General features: G+C 36.9%; 1 protein-coding gene across 1 annotated transcript; it reads right to left on the reverse strand.

Annotated features, from left to right (window-relative positions):
* Window positions 1-541: 541 nt before the first annotated feature.
* LOC106058707 (serine-rich adhesin for platelets-like) lies at window positions 542-20,681 on the reverse strand. Its single transcript, XM_013216195.2, has 10 exons — window positions 20,546-20,681; window positions 15,769-16,881; window positions 14,346-14,435; window positions 12,648-12,738; window positions 10,264-10,850; window positions 9,935-10,142; window positions 6,123-6,253; window positions 5,469-5,606; window positions 2,870-3,033; window positions 542-902 (listed from the first exon to the last, which is right to left on the reverse strand). The coding sequence occupies exons 2-10, from the start codon at window positions 16,871-16,873 to the stop codon at window positions 732-734; spliced, it is 2,685 nt and encodes an 894-aa protein (XP_013071649.2). The 5' UTR covers window positions 16,874-16,881; window positions 20,546-20,681; the 3' UTR covers window positions 542-731.
* Window positions 20,682-24,133: the final 3,452 nt, after the last annotated feature.

The raw sequence follows: 24,133 nt of genomic DNA on the forward strand, positions 1-24,133 counted from the left end.
CTCTCAAAGTTCAATCAACCTTTTCTCTAACTACTGTGGGTTTCTCTCAAAGCTCAATCAATCTTTTCTCTAACTACTGTGGGTTTCTCTCAAAGTTCAATCAACCTTTTCTCTAACTACTGTGGGTTTCTCTCAAAGTTCAATCAACCTTTTCTCTAACTACCGTGGGTTTCTCTCAAAGTTCAATCAACCTTTTCTCTAACTACTGTGGGGTTTCTCTCATATGACTTTGGTTAATGAAACGTGGTAAAAAAAAACAGCCATTTTCAATGTTTTCACGCCGTTAATAAATTCATTCTGCCTATCAGAGTGTGTTGGATTTAGCATAACAAATTTCTAAACCTCTCTTGGAATCTAATACCCAGAAATTATTTGAAATATTTTCCAACATTTATCCAAAATATTTAAGTATCTTATAAGTCAAAGTAGTGATCGTTAAGAACTACAGCGAGTACCTTTGCTTTTGTAGAGAAAGTACTGAGACTATTAAGACATCTCTGTAACAAAGACAAACTAATTGTATTGCTAATACATTTGTGCATTTATATGTGTTTTTGTTTCTTTAGTTTATTGAATTATCGTAATTTGTATATTAACTGCAGTTCATCCTGTAGGCCTTGACATTTTGCAATGGTTAAAGTTAGCAAACAGAGGCTTTCTTTTCTTTCTGACACATAAAACCAATTCAGAAAAACACCAAGAGCCTTTTCTGTTTGTCATTTCTTTTAACATTACAACTTTATCTGCAGTTGTTGCTGTATCCAGCTGTAGTAGGCGGCTGTGTTGGTGTAGACCCCAGGTATACCAGCCCTGGCACAGCCCTCTCCGTATGACGTCACGCCGACCACGTTCCATGTGTTCGTAACACTATCCAAGCAGAAGATAGGTCCACCAGAATCTCCCTGAAAGATCCACAGGACCCATTGAAAAGAACTACAAAATATATATCTTTCAGTAAAAATGTAAATAATTAATGCTATACGCCTAGTATACTTTATTATAAAGCTCCGTCGTAATTTTTTTTTTAAATTACCTTTTATTTGTATTATTTGTTAAAAGCAATGAAAACTTTAATTGTAAATACTTATTATAATTTATCTTGTACCCTCCCCAACGCGTTGAAAGAAAGGCCTTTAAGTTGCTCAGCGAAACACTTAAGACAGGGATGGTTAACCAAACGAGCGCCTACCATGGCTACCAATTGTGATGGCCAGGAGCGAGAAAGTTTTTCATTTATTTCATTTCCTATTAGCTTACATTCTCTTCATGGGTGGAAACTAAAGATTGGAAGCACAAGAGCGCAGCGGGGTGGGAATTTCAAATGTTTCTAATGCGTGTTGAATTTAAAACAAACAAAAACACATTTTTAAAATAGACAACACCTCCATTTTACAATTTGTTTCATACAGCGTATCGAGCCGCGCTAAAGACACCCTCAGTTGTGTGAAAGTGTGCTTTTAACATTTAAGCCACTGGGACTTCGTACTATAGCAATTATTTAGTGACATTATCATTATATGGACATCTAGATCTAATACTAAACCTAGACTTCTAATTTAGATCTCTTAAGAGTTAGTCTAGATCAAGATCTACTTCTAGATCTAGAATCTAGATGTAATCTATATCAGATTTATATGTAGAATATATTAGTAAAGCTTAGATATTCTTTTTATAAAATTGAATCAACTTTAAATACTCTGTGAAAAATATCTCTAACACCAAGACAATCTTTTCCAAGACAGTCTTTATTGAGTTCTTGAAAGCTTTCCATCGAGTAAGGCACGGGGCTCTCTGGGCGACAATGGAAAAGTACAACATCAATAAAAACATAAAGTTATCCACATCCTCTACAAGGAGGCCACCAGTGCGGTGTACTTCAACAATAATATTGGGGACTGGTTCAAAACCACAGTTGGAGTAAGACAAGGCTGCCTACTTTCACCAACATTCTTCCATATCTTCCTTGAAAGGATAATGGAAGATGCTCTCGAAGGCTGTGAAGGAAATGGAGGAAGAAGAATAACTAACTTGCGCTTCGCAGATGACATTAATGGCCTAGCAGGGACAGATGAAGAACTAGCTGACTTTGTGATGCGCATTGACAAGCCATCTGCAGCATATGGCATGTAAATAAATGCCGAAAAAAAATTATGGAAAATAGCCAACAGGGCTTTAAAATGGGCATCAGTATTAGAGGGGAAGTATTTCATGTACTTCTTGATGGCTGGTCTAACCAGGGAATTGTTTTTTTATACGTAATAAATTTAATGTCTGCTACTCATTACTTCAAGTTCTGAATCTTTATCTTTGTTGTGCCATTATAAATATAGTCCTTGTACTCAGTAGTAGACTTACGCGACTTCAAGCCAAGTCAAAAGCAGACGTTTAATTATCATCATAAATATAAAAATACATCTTGTGACACTAGTCAAGCCAAATTTAGATTTATTTTTATTTTTCTACTTTGAAAAATTATAACGGTCAAACAAGAGGTTTCCCCGTGTGGTTCAACGAGCTAGTAATTCTTTTTTCAGCTATATACATCAACTGTTTAATTTCTAGAAAAATCATTAGAGCTGATTTTGAGATCAGCTGTCCAAGTTCAGGCTGGGTCCAGGTTCCTGGATCCAGGTTCCATGAAAGAGTGACATGAATAGAGGTATTGTAAAAAAAGAGAAGAAAAAAAGACAAGAGTGGAAGTCGACATATTAAAGGAATATTTTGTGTATATTGATATAATGGAGATTTCGGAAAATTATTGGTACTTTAACTTCTATCCCAGAGAGGTTGAAGTTACGAATTCATAGGTAGTACTACTGTTTAAGGTAGTAAGTGATGTATACTTACTGAGCAAGTGATGTATACTTACTGAGCAGGTATCGACTCCCCCTGCAGGCTGCCCAGCACAAAGTTGTGTTGTAGGGTCTTTAATGTAACTAGCTGGGGCATCGGGGAACGCGGCAGCGCAGTCACCGCCTGGGTATGTAGTGATTGTGGTAGTCTGTAATGTATCAGATGGGACGATGTCGTTTTCTGTTGATTGTACCAACATTTGTTCATCTTTATTCATATTGATTAATATATTTAATCATGTATTTTTGTATCTTAATATTACATAAAAATGTCAACATGACATCAAGGAAACCGTGATTTATTTTTTTTCTCTCTCCCTTCCCTTCTGTCTCTTGCCTTAGATAGAACCTCTTTCATTGGCAGGTCCGTCCATTCTTTTTTTTTTTGTCTTTCCATCGCTTTTTCTGTCTGTCTCTTCTTTTTCTGGTACTGTTCCCTAAAGGAAAGTCTTTGCGAGCCCCGAAAAACTTGAAATATGAGTTTTCTTTTTCTTCGTGGGGTCCAATCCAATGGTTTTAGTAACCCTGTCTCTAATCTCTTCGTTTGTGATGCGGTCTTTAAATTTGTTATCCTTCTGTAGCATCTCAATTCCATTGGATCATCCTCTCTAACTCTGCAGTCATCGTCCAAGACTCGCAAGTATATAGGAATGTGGCCATGACACTTAACTACAGATAATCTATAAAAACAACAACATGACTATTAAAATTCCTAAGATAATTATATTTTGAAAATTCGAAAAAAAAAACTTACGATATTGAATTCACTAATTCTCACTAATTTCACTGTCTTTGCTACAGTTAGTGAAGCCACCCAGACATCTATTTCACACGCTTGTTGCACTCTATGTCTCGATGGTGGAACGACAACTGACGCACGATGACGTCTCGAGGGACAGACGTCTGATGAGCAGCAACTTTATCGACAGGTAGAGTACAGCAAGTCACGCTTTCAACATGGGTATATAAGGGTGCTGATTTTGTTTCGACTTACTTTGTAATTTGTGTGCGGGTTATACGCGATTATATGCGCGCGGTAAGTATATTTTGTTCAAAGCTATAAAACAATGCTGGGTTGTTTTTCTTTTTTTTTTTTAGTTTGCAGTGTTAATTCCGATATAAGAGAAAGTCAGAGAGCTCTTGTCACTTGCTACCACAGACAGAAACTCAATTAATTAAACAAAAGGGCATGCTAACCCTAAAGAAATTAATCCAGTTTAATTAAATGCAATGATTTTATATGATGACCATTAGGATAATAACAAAATAAATTTTAATGGACTGACAGAAGAGCAGACGTACAACACAAACACAAAAGAATTTTTTTCTTACTAGAGCCTCAGGAAATGAGACAATTTAAAAATTGTACTGCTACATCATTGTTAAGCGGATAAAATTCATAAGTTTCATTCCAAACAACATTGTTAAATTGTGTTAAAAAAAGATGCTTTGGCCTTCTTCATTCCTAGAACGACTATGGTTCATCTCGAACACGTTTTCATATGGCTGAGGAGCCCTTTTTTTGGAGAGACACTCCCGTTCACGAATATTGCATGTCAAGGTGGCTTTTGCTTTAGTGGTAGAGGAGCTGGCCATTTTTCGTATGGCACTATTTTCTTCCAGAGCTGAGGTCCATGTTTTCTCGCTCTCTATAGCTTTCTTGGTCACCGTCTCTCTCCAACTAGTGCGGTCTAAGGCTATGTCTTCCCAATGGTCAGTATCAATATTCACTGATTTTAAATCCCATTTTATCACATCCACGTAACGGAGGTGGGGGCGACCAGTTTTTCCCGACACAGAGGCGAGTTGCCCGTAGAGAATGATTTTTGGGATGCGATTGTTCTCCATCCGGCGAACATGTCCGAGCCAGCGCTGGCGGCGTTGTCTGAGGACTGTAAAGATGCTGAAAAAATCTCAATATTGCACACTCTTTCTTTTCATGTGTTTTTCAAGATCCTTCGGAGGCAGTGCAAGTGGAATAGGTTCAGTTTTCTCTCTTGCTTTGTGTAGGTAGTTCACTAAAAAAAAGGAAATTACCGAGAATGGCATTTTAAAAGGAAGAGGAAAGAGACGTCCTTCGCAAACATTAGCCCTGCCTGGTAACGGGCGTGTTAGGAGTCTGTAGCTGTCGAGCTGGGAAGTGTGTTATTGGTGCTGCACGGCTTGGGTTGCCTGAGCCGTGGACTAGCAGCAAGAACATGTAAAGAAAGATAAGAGATAGATAAGATAATTTTTATTGGCACAATCCCATGGAAATTCAGTTTGACTACAATTGACAATCTCAGCATAACTACTGTAAACGCAGAAACGGTGGACTCTGGGCCGCATATAACATGACCCAATCGTATTAATGGCTACCATTTGATAAATTCTTTCCAGCAGTCATCGCCTTCGGCACCGATTCCCTACTGGACATTTTAACAAGTGAAACCTAATTATAGAAGTGAGCCCATGGCCTGACAGTCGCTTTATGTTCGTTGTGACCATCTGTACATCATTTGTCATTACAACTGCTAAATTTTAAAACTTAGTTGAGTTGTCCTCCTTGAGCTTACAACAATAAACAAATATTTGCAAGGTAGAAGATTCTATATCTTAAGTTAATTAACCACTTACCAAAGAGCAAACCCCATCCAGCTATTTGACATTGTTGACCAGAGGTCACCTGAAAATTTGGATTCAGACAGACTGGCTTAGCACAGATCCTGGACAGGTCGATAGGTGTACTTAGTGTTAAAATGGCAATATCGTTGGCTGAAATAGGAAGGTCAATCATTGAAACAAAGAAGAACATTTCAAAAGCATTATTGGCGGACTGGGTGTCAAAGTAAGCTCTTACGCTACCTCACAATTCAACCTTTAGCTAGAATCCTAAACTCTAACTATCATTGATAGCATTTTAAATTATATTTTAGATTGTCGTGCTTTAGCTTAATTCAAGTCTACGTTTATAGTTTAAAGCTTTTATGAAATTAAGGCATTTAATTGTTAATCGCGGCGTGATTACTGAGTGGTAAAACGCTTGGCTTCCGAACTGAAGGTCTCTAGTCAAATCCCGTGGATTTTTTTTTTTTTTGCGACGCCCCTTCTGTAATGGATACCCTACTTAAGTTAGCCTTTGTGCTAACCACATAACACCCTCTTTAATCGTCGGATAAAGAAACAAATCAGCTTTACATCATCTGCTCCATAGAGTCTGAAAGGGCTATCTTTACTTTTTATTTAACTTGCTCATCACATGGGATGTCTAAGGGATTAAAACAAACTTACTTTGGTTTTGAAAGCTAAAACCTGGATGTTGAGAGACACCGTCTGGAACACTGACATCAAAGACTTGCTCTGTTCCTTCCTCTACAGTGGAATCGTATTCACCAACTGTGGCTGTGATACTTAGAGCGTCTCTAAGTGATATAATAATCAACAAGATTACAAAGACAGTTTGTGTGGAAACACAAACTCAAAATAGGCCCCCGAACTGGTCCACCCAGGCAGGTAAACTGGCAGGTTTCCATATTTTAAGAAAAAATATCGGAATAAAATTCTATCAAAGGCAAATGACAGAGATTCTAGATCTCGATCCAAAATCTAGATCTCGAATCTGGACTAGGTCTAGTCTTAAAAGATCTAGACTTGATTTAGGTCTAGACTAAACAGACTCTAGATAAAGATCCAGAACTAAATCTATAGCCTAATCGAGAATAGAATCTAACTAGACCTAGAAATCTAGAAATAGAATATAGATCTACTAGAGCTAGATCTAGGCCAATATTACGATCATGATTAGAAGGCCTACTACTGGGTTATATCGCACTTATGCTGTTTGCATCAGATTCACTTCTTGATGTGATACTACTGCTTACATAATAAATAAATCTGCACCCCCTAAGTTTTTAGAAGATAAACTATTTTAGAATGTTAAGTTTATAGGCTACGAGGAAATGTGAAAACTGCGCGCTATAAAAGTAGGCCTAGTTAATTTTTTTTTAAACTTTCAACTAAAACGAATTTCGTATTAAAATTATTCTTAAAAACAACATTTCAATCAGTATTCTATTCCATGAATTAGTTAATAAATGGAAAATTTATTTTATAATGATCAATTGATACTTTTCCCATTGTGACCTTAGATGCAAATTTTTTGTACCAATGCGCGAATCTATGAATGAAGCTTGACTTATTAATGAAGAGGTCTGACCTTTTTAAAAGACTAACCTCCTCTGAAGTTTTTCATTTAAAAGTGGTGTATTTTTTAAATAATCTGCTTGCACAAATAATTTTAAACATTCGATGGTTTACTTTTGGATAAGAAAAAAGTAGCCGTTGCATCAGAGCTTTGAATGATCTAAAGTATTATGATGTCCGATTTTCATTTTCTCTTCTAGTTTCTGAGATCTAAACGGGACGGATGGACGGACAGACAGGCTACAGAGTGAATGTCTTTTACATTTGGGTTGGCTCCGCGATAATAGGATAAACTACTTTTTAATTGTTGTTTTAAATTATCTTCCACTTATATGCATACGAAAAAGATTTTTTTCTCTGTAAAAATAAAAGTAAACACATTATATTTATAAATGTAGTAGTTGGTATGAAAGAACTTATTTAACTTTACAGTACAATTGTTTAAAAAAAAGACAAAAATCTAAAACCGTTTGCATAAATGTGTTGAAAATTTGGTGCATGTAGATTTCCCTCACTAACAAGCCTTCAGTGTTTGTGACTTTTAATAGTCAATAGTTGCAAAAATGGTGTATTTTTATGAAAAAAACTGCTTGCATACTTGATTTTAAAAATTAGATTTTTCGCTTTTAGAAAAGAATTAAGTAGCCCTTTCGGGGCCGCTAAAAAAAAAAAAAAAAAGATTACTTTTTTTTTATTAAAAAAAGCTTATCTAAGGAGAAGAACCGCTAATTAATGCCATTTATCTAAAAATGCTAGGGTTTACCTCCCTTTCTACCATATAAAACAAAATTAATGAATTAGTACCAATTGGTTAACTAATTGGTTGATATGTTGATTGATTCGTGTATTGTTATCAACCATCGACTATGAATCATTATGCAAAGCTTCCACTTGATCCGAAAATGGGAATTGGAAGAAAAAACGTGTCAAAACGCTATCATCATTATCATCTTTCCTTTGAGCATAGGGCCTCGGCAAAAACACGTTCTTCGTGGGACATAGGGCCTCAGTAAAAACACGTTCCTCATGGGACATAGGGCCTCAGTAAACACACGTTCCTCATAGGAAATAGAGCCTCAGTAAAAACACGTCCCTCATGGGACATAAGGCCTCAGTAAACACACGTTCCTCATGTGACATAGGGCCTCAGTAAACACACGTTCCTCATGTGACATAGTGCCTCAGTAAACACACGTTCCTCGTGTGACATAGGGCATCAGTAAAAACACGTTCCTCATGGGACATAGGGCCTCAGTAAACACGCGTTTCTCATGGGACATAGGGCCTCAGTAAACACGCGTTTCTCATGGGACATAGGACCTCAGTTAAAAACATGCCACTCTCCTTTGTCTCTGGATAGTTTTATAATGGCTTCCCAGCTTTTTCCTGTCCTCGCGGCTTCATCTAGTGCACTGCGTCGCCACATTCTTTTTGGTTTTCCTCTATGTCTTGGGCCCTGTAGGGTCCACTTTAAAGCCTGTTGGTATCTTTCTCTCTAAGATCTGTACCTCTATATTTTTCTGCCCACTCATCTCCCACAGTTTGGTGTTTTCTACTTTGTCGTACCAGTGTATTTTTAAAGATATTTCTCAGACATCTGTTGATGAAGGTCTGTACATTATTTGTTGTTGTTGTTTCAGAACCATACAGTATGACCGCCTTGACAATAGAATTAAAGATTCTTACTTTAGTCTTGTTAGAGATGTGGGGAGATTTCCATGTTGGATTTCGGTTCGTAAATATCTGACGCGCTAGATTTATTCAAAACATAATGAATTCATATACACACCCACACCTCCCATTAAGTTGCATTCATTCCCTTTATTTTGATGTCAAACGAAATTACGAAATTATTAACCACCAATAATTAATCATCTAACTGTTTGATTTTTTTATTGATTCGTGTCCTGTCAGGTACAATAAATAAATGTGCAAAGTTTCAACTAGATCTTAGAATGGGAAATGAGAGAAAATATTTGTTCAAACGTTTTACTAGACAGACAGAAAGATAAACAGACAGACAGACAGAGTAAGTTTATATAGGCTTTGTAAAAATGAGATCGAGTTTAGTGTTTCTGAATTACGGAAAGTTATTAAAAATAGCATTATTTAGACGTGCATTTGAATTTTACATGACTTATTTACAAGTACAGAGTACACACATCGTAATCAAACCAGTGCGGGATATACAGATGGCCCACGCACGCTATAGATCAGACCCCCTCCACACATTCACGTGCACACTTTATCGGGGGCAAAAAAAATAATGATGATTCAAAGTAAAAGATATGTAATTTCACTAACTCTTAAGGTATTCAATTCTCACATACGGCACTAACATATAACGTTTAGATTTAGGGCATAGGGGGGTACTCGAAAGGTGTAGTACCTTTGATGGTGCACTTTCGGCTGTATAGCCTCACCCTTGGCATGCTACCCTACCTTACGGTGGCGCCCAGGTACAAACGGTCGTATGAGGAAACGATTGGGTCAAACGGGTAGAGAAACAAGACTCCCGTGGGAGTGCTTTAGGGGTGTGAGAGTATTCCCATTGCACTGTGCGGAGTTGTTAAAGAGCTCCCACAACTTTGTCAACAATCCAGACGCCGTTTCTCAGGGGGCTGTCTAGAAAACGGCGGAAAAGAGGAAGAGGGGAAGAGGGGATGGCCCAGGAATACATGGCGCCGCGATTTGGAAGCAGCTGCCAATCAGATGAGCAAGACGTGGGGACAGTAGAAGAGACTTGTCCAGAACCGAGGCGCCTGAAGGGACCACAGGCAGAAATGAGTTGAAATGATATATATATATATATATATTAGAGAGAATCAAATACTCTCTCTCTCTCTCTTTCTGTAATGTTAGATCTAGTCTATTCACTTAGTGATAATAGGCAAACTTACGCAGTACAGTGAGCAGCAGTCAGTATATGGGTGGCATCCAAAATAGTGCCGCCACACAACTGATAACTGTTAATGTTTAGACGGACCATCCATGGATACACAGTGCAGGAGCCAGCAGCAACGCCACCCACGATTCTCGCAGTGACCAGCAAACCTGAGGAACTGATCGAAGCTGCCCTATTGGCCAGATCGCTGACACCACACTGGGCTGAGAATAGAGAATTTATTTTCAGCATTTTTAAAAACTCTGTTCAGGTTAGATCTCATGTAAATTGACAGACAATCGGATCTGAGTAACAAGGAAACGTAGCAAGGAAATAAAGAAATACCTGTAGCCAAGGTGGTTGTTGATGTCGTTGTAGTTGACGTGGTGGTAGTTGTCGTGGTGGTTGTTGTAGTTGTTGGTGTTGTTGTGGTTGTCGGTGTTGTTGTAGTAGTTGTTGATGTTGTTGTTGTCGGCTTTGTAGTTGTTGTTGGTGTTGTTGTAGTGGTTGTTGTTGGTGTTGTTGTAGTGGTTGTTGTTGGTGTTGTTGTTGTAGGCTTTGTTGTGGTTATTGTTGTTGTCGGTGTTGTTGTAGTGGTTGTTGTTTTTGTAGTAGTTGTCGGTGTTGTAGTAGTTGTCGGCTTTGTAGTCGTTGGGGTTGTCGTTGGTGTTGTTGTAGTGGTTGTTGTTGGTGTTGTTGTTGTAGGCCTTGTAGTGGTTGTTGTTGGTGTTGTTGTTGTTGTAGGCCTTGCAGTGGTTGATGTTGTTGGTGTCGTAGTTGTAGGCCTTGTAGTGGTTGTTGTTGGTGTCGTAGTTGTTGGCTTTATTGACGTTGTTGTGGTTGTTGGTGTTGTTGTTGTGGTTGTTGGTTTAGCTGTAGTGGCAGCTACTAGTAAACTTGTAGATTCACATCTCAGCCGTTTATACACCAGACTGTTGCACAGAGAAACAATAAAAACAAATCATTACATCTCCAATCCAATGGTTCTTGTTTTGTCATATCCTAAGTAGTTTATGAAAATAAAAAATATTAGTGGAACTCATGGCACTTAAATATTAATGCGAAATCTAAAGAATTGTCAGATACGTCTATCTCCATCACCCTGGGAGAAAAAAAAAGGTGCCCTGATGGGCCCTCGCAGTAGTAAAACTAATTATGTCTTGACATGCTAAATATCGAATACCCAATATAGAATTTGCCATTGTTACGTTAGTCCGAACTTCGTATGTTTCAAGCTTATCCTCAACCTACGGTTCCCTCTCTTTAGCTGTCAGAGACTTGCTGACTTGGACATGTCTTGGAAGGGATATGCTCTTGGCCTGTATTGAAATATACCTGCACATCGCAAAACAGAATCTTTTTTTGTCTATGCTTTTGGAAGAGAAGATTTTGAGCTTCTCAATCTCTCACTCGCGGTGTTTGATGATAATACACTAAAGAAAAAAGCTGAAATGCAAGAGAGCTAATTGTAGTTAAAATACTCCACTACCACTAACATTTTTTTAAGATCGCAGATAGGTTCTATTTGACTTTCGTCCCATCTCCACTGAGAATGAACTTACACATTCAAATAAACGTTATTATAGCAGCAGCAAATACTTTAATGTTATCAAAATAATGATAATATTCAATGTTGTAAGAAAATTATTATAGTTAAATTTATCAATTTGTAACTTTGTCTCAACTTTGTCTGCTACGTAGTTGTTCTTAGAATCTATTTTATTGAACACGTCAAAAGAGATGAGAATAAAGACTGAACGATGGCTTCAAAAAACATATCTATTTTCAAATTACGTTATCTATTCAACGTAGGAGACACTGTTTTCAGAACACGAAGTCATTTCGTATAACACAGATAAAAGTTGGAAAATAAGTTGCACTGCCCATTACAAAAGATGAAAATGTTGTTTACACTAGGCGCTGAAAGTTATACGGTGTAAAACAATATATAGGCCTATATCTTTTATAACAGTGGCATACCTCAGCAAAAGCTGCTGCAATTAAATCCTGCCATCCAATCAAACACACACACACACACACACGTATTAAGAGACACTACTAACTCTAACACATTTTGTACACGTTAGTTTCCCGCATCCCGTTCTCAGATTATATTGAACATGTGCACAACTATTCATTGACCCTAACAAAATATTTATTAATAAATAAAATTGACCGATTATTACATCAATAAGTAGTAATTATTTAATTTTTTTCTATATAGCTGAGGGTGATAAGCCTTGTGTATAGAAGTAATCGTCGCCTAAAAATCTGAAACTAACAATAGATAATTGTAAATGTTCTATTTTCATTAGCACTGGTCCATCTCTATGGCTAGCGTGCTGACTTTCCATCAAAAAGGCTTAATCCCTCGAGTTCTAATTCATGTTGAGCATCATTATATATAGCACACGCATCTAAAAAAAAGATATATTTAGGTCACCTGACAGGATTTAGAGGCTATAAAGAGAAAGGAATGAGTTGGGATTTGAATCCCGGGCTCTACCTCTATAACAAACTAAATTGATGTTCCGGTTTCTGACTTCTAGTTGATTGAGACTAAGAATCAAAGTCACACATAAGACTTTCACTTACTTGGTCGATTCTTAACGCTATAACATTGAGACTAAGATTGAATAAAAGATACCAATATAAAACTGTTAGCCTATTTACTTGGCCGATTCTCGATACCACTGAATAAAAGATACCAATATAAGACTGTCACTTACTTGGCCGATTCTCGGACACCACAATATCGGGAGCTCACAACATAGTTATGTAAGACAAAGCAAGCTGCATCCTGGTCAAACTTTGGCTGATCTGAAGTGAAAATACAGAATTTAAATATATGTCCGAATTAGTTATGACAGTTGTCATATATATATATATATATATATATATATATATATATATATATATATATATATATATATCAAGGGCGTAGCCAGGATTTTTTTTCTTCCCCCCCACCAGCAAAAAAAAAAATTACATGTGTGTGTGTGTGCATAATCTTTATTACATTCTGACCCTTTATTCTTTCGGAAGACTTTCATTGTACCCTAGAATAGGTTCTTCCATTGGAGTTAGTGGAAAAATTGTAGACTCTCCACTCTTGCCAGCAAGATGGCATGGGGGAGCGCTGTGAGATCCTCCAGTGGGGTTCGGGGCTGAGCACCGACGCCAAACACTATTTCAGGTATTGAAAGCCAACAAAATGCATATTCTGATGTATCTACAGTGCATTATCCTGCGATTAAAAGTTTTATTTCAAAAACCTAATCTGCTGTTCTTACTTACTTAGGTCCTCCCGCGCAGTTCGGCGCATTGCGCGGCAAGCTACTTCCACAAAAGAAAATCTGTCACTAGCAATGGCATAAGCCTCTTCCCGCCTGCTCTGAGGACCTCCATAAAAGTGTCGCGCCAAGTTGCACTAGGATGTCCCTGTTTGGCTTTTCTAGTAATGGCCTCCGTGTCATCGCAACATTTTATTATTTGTTTTTTTATATACGTTAAATAAAATAACATTGTAGTAATAATATTAAATAATTAGATTCCATTCCATCCTACTTTAAAATCTTCAGGAGATCATCTATTATTCGTTTAACTAACATACTAATTACGAATTTACATGGGGAGGGGTATTATGTGTAGATCTCTTGGCTTTCAAAGAATAGATCTTTTATTTTAATTGGTTGTCTTACTGAAGGTAAGCACTCTCGAATACTTAAATATAGCTTACACTTTCAAACGTGAATGGTTCAAATAATTTATCAGATGTCGGCTAAATGTATAGAATTATTGTCATCGTCTGCTATCATTTTCATGGGAAAATTAAACAATGATAAGGCAACGTCTCACCATGTTTAGCATAAATCCAATGCACTATTTCATTGATACACAAACTAAGGCCCGCGGGACATATCCAGCTAGTATCTTTATAGAGGCTGAGCGGTAAAGGGCTTGGGGTTCCGGGTTCCAATCCTGATGAGGACTGGTATTTTTAATTTCGGAACCTTTGGCGCCTCTGAGTCCAACAGCCCTAATGGTTACCTGACATTAGTTGGGAAAAAGTAAAAATGGTTGGTCGTTGTGTTGGCAACATAACACCCTCGTTAAATCTTGGCCATAGAAACAGAACACCTTTACATCATCTGCCCTATAGATCGCAAGGTCTCAAAAGGGAACTTTAACTTTATTTCAATGCAATAGCATCATTTTGTATAACATTAGTTTATCGATCTAAACGTTGGGTTATCAAATAGTTTATTAATTACTTATCAGGTTTATTTATTAAAGAATAAAACGTTTGGCTTTTAACATGCGTCATGGTTTAACTGATGATTATTCTATTTTTAAAAGTCCATTGCATTAACCACTAGAAGCTGCTGCGTTAACTATAAATAAAGGTAGATAATATTTTTTCTTACAGTAGTAATGTCTCTTTCTTTTACCGGCTATTGCTACTGAAGCCCCTTGGTAGGTAGCCAGATCTTGAGTTGGATCGGACAGCATCATATCTGTTAACATTAAAATAAAAAGCGAGTATCAGCTGTCATGTTTATTGTATTTAGCAATTCTTTCATTGGTTTTGGTGTTTAAGAGCAATCTTGAAGCTTGAAACGTATTTACTAAAGGACTCCGATATATTCATATCTCTACTTTCTATATAAAAGCAAGTGTAGGTTTTGATACAAAGTAAAAAGTTTTCAATTGTAATCAACTTCCAATATCTTACAAAGTTCTGTTTAAAAACTTGAATGGTGGACGCCCCACAGTTTGAGAAACTCTGGTCTCAAAATGTGAACAAAATACGAAAAAAAGGAGAACTTGCGTTATTCTAAACTGTAAACAATATAAGCTGAATATATCTAACAAGCAATTTAATAGTCTTTTTTATGGTCTATTTAATGATTATAATGAAGGTTGCTATATCACTTTTTTTTTATAATGTCTCTGTTCACCAAAAAAAATATGTAGAATAACATTAGTTAATAATTAAAGATGTTTTCACTGTGAACCTGATTATCTATTTTGATGCACACTGACAAATTATAATATACACAGAGAATGATTATATCAGATGGTTTATGTCTATCAGATAAAACGATTGTTGAAGTCTCTTACAGAATTACAATTAGAAAAACGGTAATTTATAGCACAGACCAAGAAACGGAAGAAGCAATGAGATGTCAAAGTGTTTGTTACAAATATTTTTTTTTCCCAGAGTTTTAAAAAATTGAAAATATCCATGAAATAATAATCTTTTAGCGCTTTTATGTATTGAGATTAAATGCATCTATCACTCTACCAGTCTAGGTGCATAAAGAAATACAATATAATACGAAAATCCACCATACAAAAGCTCAGAGACGGAACACTTGCAGATAAAGAATATTCGAACTATAACGTATTATAAGAAAACATGTATATCCATCATTATCATTTGGGGGAAGCACAGTGGCTGAGGGGTACAGAGCTTGGATTCTAAACCGGGAGTCCCGGACTCAAATCATGGTGAAGACTTAAGATTTTTTATTTCGGGATCTTTGGGACGCTCGTCTCTGAGTCGACCAAGCTCTAATAGGTACCTGACATTAAATGGGGAGTAAAGCTGTTGTGCTGGCCACATGACACAATCGTTAACCGTGGGCCACAACAACAGATGACCTTAACATCATCTGATTAATTGATCTCATAGTCTGAAGGGGAACTTTTTTTTATTTTCATTTGGTGCTTTTTTGGTGTTCCTATTTTGATTCCTATTCCGACATTGTACATGTTGTTAAACATATCTTTTTTCTGATTAGCCTCCTTAAAGTTATTATAATCTTTTTTTTTTAAGTATATTACCGTGTACTAAGTTGTCAAAGATGTTGGTAGTGTCCTGTCTGCTGAGGTTTGCCTTGCTCAGGAACACCATACCGTTCTCTGCGTCTTTGATTTCCTGCCGAGACAACTTCGATGGAAGGATGTTCCTGTACACAACCCGCACGATCTCTTCTGGTGTCTGGAAGCTTAACTGGCAATCGGCACAGTTTCCTCGACCGTTGGCCGCCAGGATTATTTCCGTGTACAACCTTCTCCTGTCACTTTCTGCCAAAGACTTGGAGCTGGATGCTGGATCTTTGACAAAGAATGTCTGGGCGATGTTGGCGGCGCTCAGCGCCAGGCTGCTTTTAGCGTCGTATATTACCCCCGAAGCAAGTTCAAGGTCAGTTGACTTAAGATTCTCGTTGAGCAATGTACGAAGCTGATTGATTTGCTGTTTAGTGAATCCAACTACCAATTTGCTCCGTAGCGTTTTCAAAACGTCTGTCATGTTTTTAGTTGCAGCTTGATACTTAGATGTAGTGGTGGTTGGTTTAGTGGTTGTTAACTTTTGAGTGGTTGTCACCTTTTTAGTCGTTGTTGTCACTTTGGGAGCCATAATGGGAACGAGGCGCTTTCCGAATCTGAACTCTTCGCTACTCCAATCCCTAGACTCATCGGATGAATCGTAAAATTGGAATCGATTAGGTGCTGGAGGAGCAGGAAGCAATGGCTGATAAGTCTGAGAGTTTAACCATTGAGAGACTGGAACTAGCCGTTGGCTCGAACCGAAAGGATCGTAACTTATCTGCGGGTAAGTTGGTGCAGGGATCTTCAAAGGTTGGCTGAGAATTCCGCAAAGGTAGGAGCTGTAGATGTTGATGGGAATGGCGCTGGCCTGGCTGAAAAATACGGTGGGTTGGATGACTGGCCGCGGAGGAGGTGGTGGTGGCGGGGGAGTCGTGGTGGGGGCGACTAAGGGCTGGGAAAGAATGGAAGGATAGTACTGAAGGTATGTGCCAAACAAGGTCTGAAGGAGGGAATAATTAGGGTTAACGGGATTAGCATTATACCCCACGAAATAGGAATACACAGTTGGGGTCAGGGATACTGCCAAGCAGGTGACAAGGTGCCAGACTTTCAGCATTCTCTAGTCTTGAAATTAAATTTAAAAAAAGCATTTAACAACCAAAAGGAATTAAAAACTTAGTTTTACATTCATGCAGAAAAACAAAAAGAAGAAAATAGCTGAATACATATACAAGGAACCAGAAAATATATAAATATTAAAACAAAAAATACTAAGCATAGGGGCTTTAATTAGTGTCACATATGTTTCTTCTCCAGCGATTATCAAACGTTACTATGTTACGCTATTTTTTGTGTAATCGCGATAGATAAGAAAAATATTTTTTTTGTCTCAGCGAATGTTTTGTTCTACATACTTTTTAGCCTACATTTTTTCTTAGATTTCAATAGGGTTTGTTGGACTAGTTCGTTTCGTTTCTTTGATTCAAAAGTATTGGGCCGGAAGTCGCTTTTTTTTCCCTATATATCTTTGTATTTTTCAGTTCTCTTTTTAAATTAAACTGACATTATTATGCTATAATTTTAAGTGTACCTGATAGAGAAAAAAATTCTGCACAAAAATTCGGGTAGTTGGGATATAACCCGATAGAGGCTATAAAAAGAAAAGACCTGAAACTAGCGCGTGAAACTAAACATTTACAGTACTTTATTTAATGAGTATTTTACCCAAGATCTGTGTTGTTTTTTTAGGACTAGCTTATTTCATGTACCCGGCATTTTCCGATACACAATTTCATACACAAAATAGTTGTTGAAAAAAATTGTAGTGATTTTAAACTTTAAATGATTACTTAAAAAGGTGTTACTCTAATCAATTTTAAATATTATTTTGTTATGAATGTCACTGTTTATTTTGTGTCTATTCTAGTTTCTTAAATTTTTCTTGAGTAAAGGGCTCGTTTTTCTCCTAATGGGTATACCTGATTTCTCCAAGCAGACTTTGTAAAATATTGGTCCTAAATAATGCTATGTTTATAAACGAAAAATCGCATGGCTGCATTATGAAGAATGTACGTGTTAGTTCAATATATTTTATATTACTAGGTAACTATAAATAGCTGCATAAATAGACGTAAGTTTAATTTTTTTTTCTGTTAGATAAAGTCATATGGCAAATTTTTGTTTATATCCTAATTCTAAAAAGGAATAATAATAGAATTATACAGTAAAAATAATCACTAAGTTTTTCTTTTAATAGTTTTGAAAGTCTAACTGAGTTTGTGTTTTTGCAGATGTACACAAGCTACACTATGAGTCAGTCCATCTCTTCTAATTGTTTAGAAATGGGTGTAAAAATGTAGGCTTCGATATTTTTAGCCTGAATTTAAGAAATTACAAACTTCAAACAACTAATATATTGCCTCTTCCATAAAACTTTGTACTTAAAAAATAAATTTATCCAATGCTCGAAATCCTGCTTGTATACTTAGGCCCTATTTAAATTGATCCGGTATCATTGTATTAAGTAGCAATAACCCCTCCAAAAAAATTAAATGAAAGAAGATTGAGATATACATATATTTTTGTGACTGTATGAAAAAATGATTACTTTTCTTGTAATTCAAAGTTAATTGTTAATTTATTATTAGTTGAAAGTTAGGCAATCTATCACTGAGTACCGGAGCCTTTTTTATTTTTACAAAAAAAAAAAAAGCACTTTTTATACTTTCAGCCGACATGCCGTTTTATTAAAAAACACCTCTATGTGAACTTCTCAATCATCTAGAGTCTTAGACAGTCATTAGACTAGATTTAAGTAGAGTCTAGACCTAGATTTAGTAGGCATATTATTATAAAAAAAAATAATAATAATCAGTCATTATAGACATCATTCGCAATTTTATTATTACGTCTAGGCATTGAAAAGTAAATCTATTTATAAACTATAATAGATCTAAGTCTAAGTACTAACTTATTAAATAAGTCATTATAAGTAGAAGTATTATAATAAATATTGTATAGATCTAGATTTACTAGATTATAGATAGATCTATTGATAGATCTCTAGTTTAGTAGATTAAGTATAGTAAACGTATTACAGTATTATTAGATCTATGTCAAGTATGTCTTATGTCTATATCTAATAATCTAATAATTAAAAAGCTTTAGTCTTTATTAATATCTAGACTTTTTTCTAATAAAAACTGACTATAGGCATAGTATAGGCTAGACTTGGCAATATAGTCTCAAGATAGAATCTATACTATTACTAGATCTATTCGATTTTTATATATAGATCTAGACTAGAATTAGATTATAGATCTAAATATACTAATGGAAAGATGATATGAGGTGTTAGCTAATAGCGTTGCACAAGAAACAAACCTGGATTTTTCTAAACTCTAATACTTGGTATGTAATAGTAAAACAGCACCTACCTAAATAAATCGTAACTAGCAATCAAAAACCTATATTTATTGTAGTATATATAGGTCTGTGGTTGTATTTTATATAGCCTTCGTAACTTCTTCTATAGAGAAAGGACTTTTGTAATTTCTTTTACTGAAAATTGGGCTATTCGCGTCTGACACATATACATTTTTTATGTTCAGCAACAAACCCTATTCATTTTAAAAACTCTATACTATCTAAAAAAAAAAAAAAAAAACCTATATAGATAGATTTCAGTAGCGACGAAATTCAATATTTTGAGAGCTAACTGTTATTTCGTATTTTTAATGTTAAATTTTGGTTTCAACATCGACTATATATGTAATTTATAGTCTATAGTTTCAATTATGAGTTGACCGACACTTTTACTTTCCATTTGGGCATAACTTTTGAACTCTAAAGCATGGTTACAATACAACTGTTGCTTTCTTCGTTTAATTGTCTTATAACTAAGCCATAGATCTGATGCACAAAAGACGCATCAAGCACAATCAATTTCTCTAGATTAAATATACAGCTCATATTTTAATATTTTTATGGAATTGTTGTTTTTTTTTAATATGAAACTTAAACATCTTGTTAATAAGATGAAAAAAAAAGATTTGTTGTTTTTAAATTGCTTTTTCATTGTTTGTCCTCTTGTCATTCCTGTTAAATTACCTTGGGCAGGTAAAGATAATTTAAAGCAACATTGCACATAAAAGAACAGACACACAGAGAATCCTTCGTGTGACTATACCAAAGGTTTTGATCTTTTTCCTATTCCCTAGTCAACTTGTAGCGCTGATACAGTTTGACACAGTAAGAAACAAATAGTTTTTGTACCATTCGGTCCTTAAAGAACAGAAGTCCCCAATTTCGCGAAGACTTAACAAAGTTAATATGGTGCGATTGGCGATTGTATTATTATTTATTTATTTATTTATTTTAGATTTAGCAGAGACAAAAAAAAAGTCATTCAAATATGTGAAGATATAATGTAGGTGGATTTTTAAGCTCTTTTTTTTTTAAACTGTCCATCAGTTTGGATCACACGTCACAACAAGTAATGACATAGAACGTGAGCTGACTTTTTGTATCGTCGAAAAGTCAAATTAAGATGTTCTTTTGTAATTTAAAACTGTTCAGTTTGTCTAAGTAAAAAGGCGCTGTGTGACTTATATACATCTTCATTGCAATCATTTGTTGAGATAACTTGCTTTAGCTCGTGTGCTATTGTTTCTTTTAAAATTTAGTTTTTTAACTTGTCAATTCAACATTTATGTCATTGTCACGAAAATAAATTAATAATTTAAAAAAATACTACTAATACAAGTCCTAGAGTATACAATTGACTTACTTGGACGTCGAGACGTAAAATAGATCTCATTAAAAGTGGAGAGGGACTTTGTGAATGTATATTTATAGTACGACACATTTATTGGCCCACACGCGTCTCGAATCGATAACTTTGGTCAGATGAATCTGCAAATTTTCAAATGGACTGGCTTGGAAGAAATGAGCGCAAGTTGAACAGAGAAACTTGTTGGTTTACGGAGAACAACTCAACGACAAGGGACAATAAAGATACAGGTTTTAATGCACAATAATAAGTGCAGATCAAACAAAATGGACGTTCTGTTGTTTGAAATCAAAGTTGTCTGTTGACAAATAAGAACTCATTAAAGCTGCAACTGACGCAAACGACAAAGACGTGACAACTATGTGACTCGGCACCCACTTCATTAGTACAGGGGTGTCATAGCGCTGGTTTATATTGTTTGAAGCCATGATGACAGTTTCGATATTGGGGGATCATATTTCAAAGCCTGTAGTGCAGGTTTTCATTTAGTGACTATAACAATCTGTGTTGCCTCCAAATAACCATCCTCGAGTTGAGAGTCAATGACTTTTATGTCTTCACAGATCGCCAAGGCATCCGCATTGAAAGTAAAAACATTGCCACATGGTCCAAAGATTTTAACAGTCAGAGCCACGAGACTTAATGTAGGCTACTTACTGTGGTGGTCGTTTGACACACAGTGTCGAGTACGGTTGTCGTCATTAGAGCCGTTGATCGGACACACTGTCTCAGCAGACATGGAGCAGCAGGCTCACGTTCAGACATGTTGCTAACGAAGTCCAATGAGCCCCAATCATCAGCCAACAGTCTCGCGTCTCACTTCTGGATGCAGTTATCGAGCTTTGAATTTCACTCCTAGGCACTGGCAGATAGATAGAAGTCTTTAAAGTCCATAGCAACAGGCTTGGATGAAGATATAATGTTGTCTTGATCTGTCCAGTTGATTGAGGTACTCTTATATGAGGTACTCCTGTAGCAAGGGCTTCAGTCAGATTATAAAGTTTCTTCCTTCATCTGTCTCTTTTCATGTCTGCAATTATCGTCGCAGCAATCGTTGTCACGTTTCTTGTCTTGAAAGCCAAACCCGCAAGACTTGTCCACAACACAGTCACAAAAACCGCTACAACCCTGAGTGCCTCCGTCAAAACTATTTGTACAGCCAGAGCCTTGATTAGGCAACGGCTCGTCAGCCAACAAGTAAAAAAAAAATGTGACTTTCACGTTATCCTTCAGCTGGTCCATCGAAGCCATCATTGAATCTTGCACTGAATTAATTGTTCCATTGTCACATCCTTGGAGGTACTTAATAGATTCCCTACCTCTTCATGAGTCTTGCATGTTGCCCATTGAGTCTTGCATGGTTCCCATCGAGTCCTACTGTCCTACACTGTGCCCATTCGTTGAATTTGTGCTAGTATCGAGTCGTTCATGTATTGTGTTGAGTCTTGCATAATACTCAGAAGCTCGCCTATATCTGGATCCACTTCAAACAAGTATATTTCCGGATCCTCTCCTTCATCAACCAGAGCCTTTTGAAGAAGTGCTTCAATAATGTCTTTATTCCTTTCAAAGCGTTTAAAGATTGATTACCCAATGAATGGTTTTTCTTCAATGCTTTTTTTTATAGGCTAGCTACCAGGATACCCAGTCCACAATCAAAGACCCTCACCCAAACCCTTTTAAACACCCAACCACCAGAAACCCTCAACCGCCCCACAGCTGCTGCACCCTCCCGCCAGGTCACGGACCTCCCAAATCTCGGCACTTTTTAGCTTCTATTTGTTTCTCTCTATATTTAAATGAATTAATTAGAAGGCGTAATTGTGGGCTCACGTGGTGTTTTACATTAACTTGTTTTCTAGATTACCTCAAGATTTATTATTATGTAAGCGTTGTGTTTTTTTTTTCAAACTAGCTACCAGGATACCCATCTCCACTTCAAGGACCCTAACCCAGCCCCTCTTTAACACACCCTCCCGCCTAGTCACAGACCACCCAACAATGTCGTTAGATGTCGTGCGCTTACTATTTGTTATCTACGTCCCACCGCTAAAAACTTGAGATTTCCCTTCAAAACGTTTAAACTTGAGATTTCCCTTCAAAACGTTTAATGCCAACTCCCAGAAAGCAGGATTTTTTTTTCTGTTGACGTTCTATAGATCTAAATAGTATCTTGTAGTCCGAAGATTAAGGTTGAATGCAGTATGTCATGTAACTACGTAGATCTAGATCCAGTTGCGAACTGCATATAGTAGGCCTACCACATCTGAGGCAAACCAATCCGTTGACTATCAGATATTGAGTTAAAGTTCTCTTTTCGCCGACTAAGCTCCGTCATCAAACTGTCACTTTTTTGTGTCCGTAAATTTCAGTTGCAATCATAAGATCTTCATCTAGCCAGCTTCTTGCTGCTGAGAATAATTGAGATGTAAACTCTTTTGCAGTCAGTGCCAAGGAAAAAGGCGTGCGTTTTGTTTTTCAGCTTTTTGGCAATGCCACTTAAGAGTGTTGGTTATGTAGGGTCGTTGTGGAAGCTCTTAGCCTGTGTGTACGTGGAGTCGAATTACAATTTGCTAGGGATCTCCTCAGGGCATCCATTTTTATTTTACTAAATTAATGTGTAAAACTTGACATTATACACAGTTTTTTCATTGACAGTAACTTTAGAAAAAGTTTATATCAACTCACTCTGTCTCTCTTTCTGCTACTATAATCAAATCTAAATACAGAAGCAGACTTGATATAGAATATTACTTTCGTTGTGCTCTTGCAAAGACTACCCTGTTCACGTGCACAAGAATCAAGTTCAACCTTCTCACCTTGTTTCGTTTACACATAATGTGGTAACAGATCTGCAGCAATATCGTTTAGAGTAGTTGGGGCAGTAGCACTGGAGGATCATGGAGGAGTGAGTGTAGGGGCAATAGCCAACCCAACATACCCCCCCCCCCCAAAAGTATGGGGATTGTAATACAGACAGACGGTGGAGGGGGGGGGGCGAATGGCCTTATGAGGCAAATCAATTTACTTTGCTCCTCCTTACTGAGCTGCCCATTTACATACTGTTGTAGCCTTGCCTTGCACACCGCCATCTTAGATAGTGCAGAAGGTGCGCATTATCAGAGACTAGACTAAGAAGGTGCGCACTATTAGAGACTAGACTGAGAAGGTGCGCAATATCATAGACTAGACTAAGAAGGTGCGCACTATCAGAGACTGGACTAAGAAGGGGCGCACTACTAGACTAAGAAGGTGCGCACTATCAGAGACTAGGCTAAGAAGGTGCGCACTATTAGAGACTAGACTGAGAAGGTGCGCACTATCAGAGACTAGACTGAGAAGAATATTGACATTAGAAGGAAGTGAACGAAGTACCGCCTAAGTCTAGAGCGGATAAAGATGCTGTGCTCAAGGCAGACGTTGTTTTATGTATGTGTGATGTCTTCTTGTAAATAAACATGTATATCTGTGAGCAGGTCAGGCAGGCGCGAGTGGGAGGGCCTATTCTTACTGCTGCTCAACATTAAATTTTATACAGTAGGCAGATGTTTGCGCTACTGGGTGGGCTCAATCTGTGACACCTCA

The sequence above is a fragment of the Biomphalaria glabrata genome, chromosome 11, assembly GCF_947242115.1.
Source record: "Biomphalaria glabrata chromosome 11, xgBioGlab47.1, whole genome shotgun sequence".
NCBI lineage: Eukaryota > Metazoa > Mollusca > Gastropoda > Planorbidae > Biomphalaria > Biomphalaria glabrata.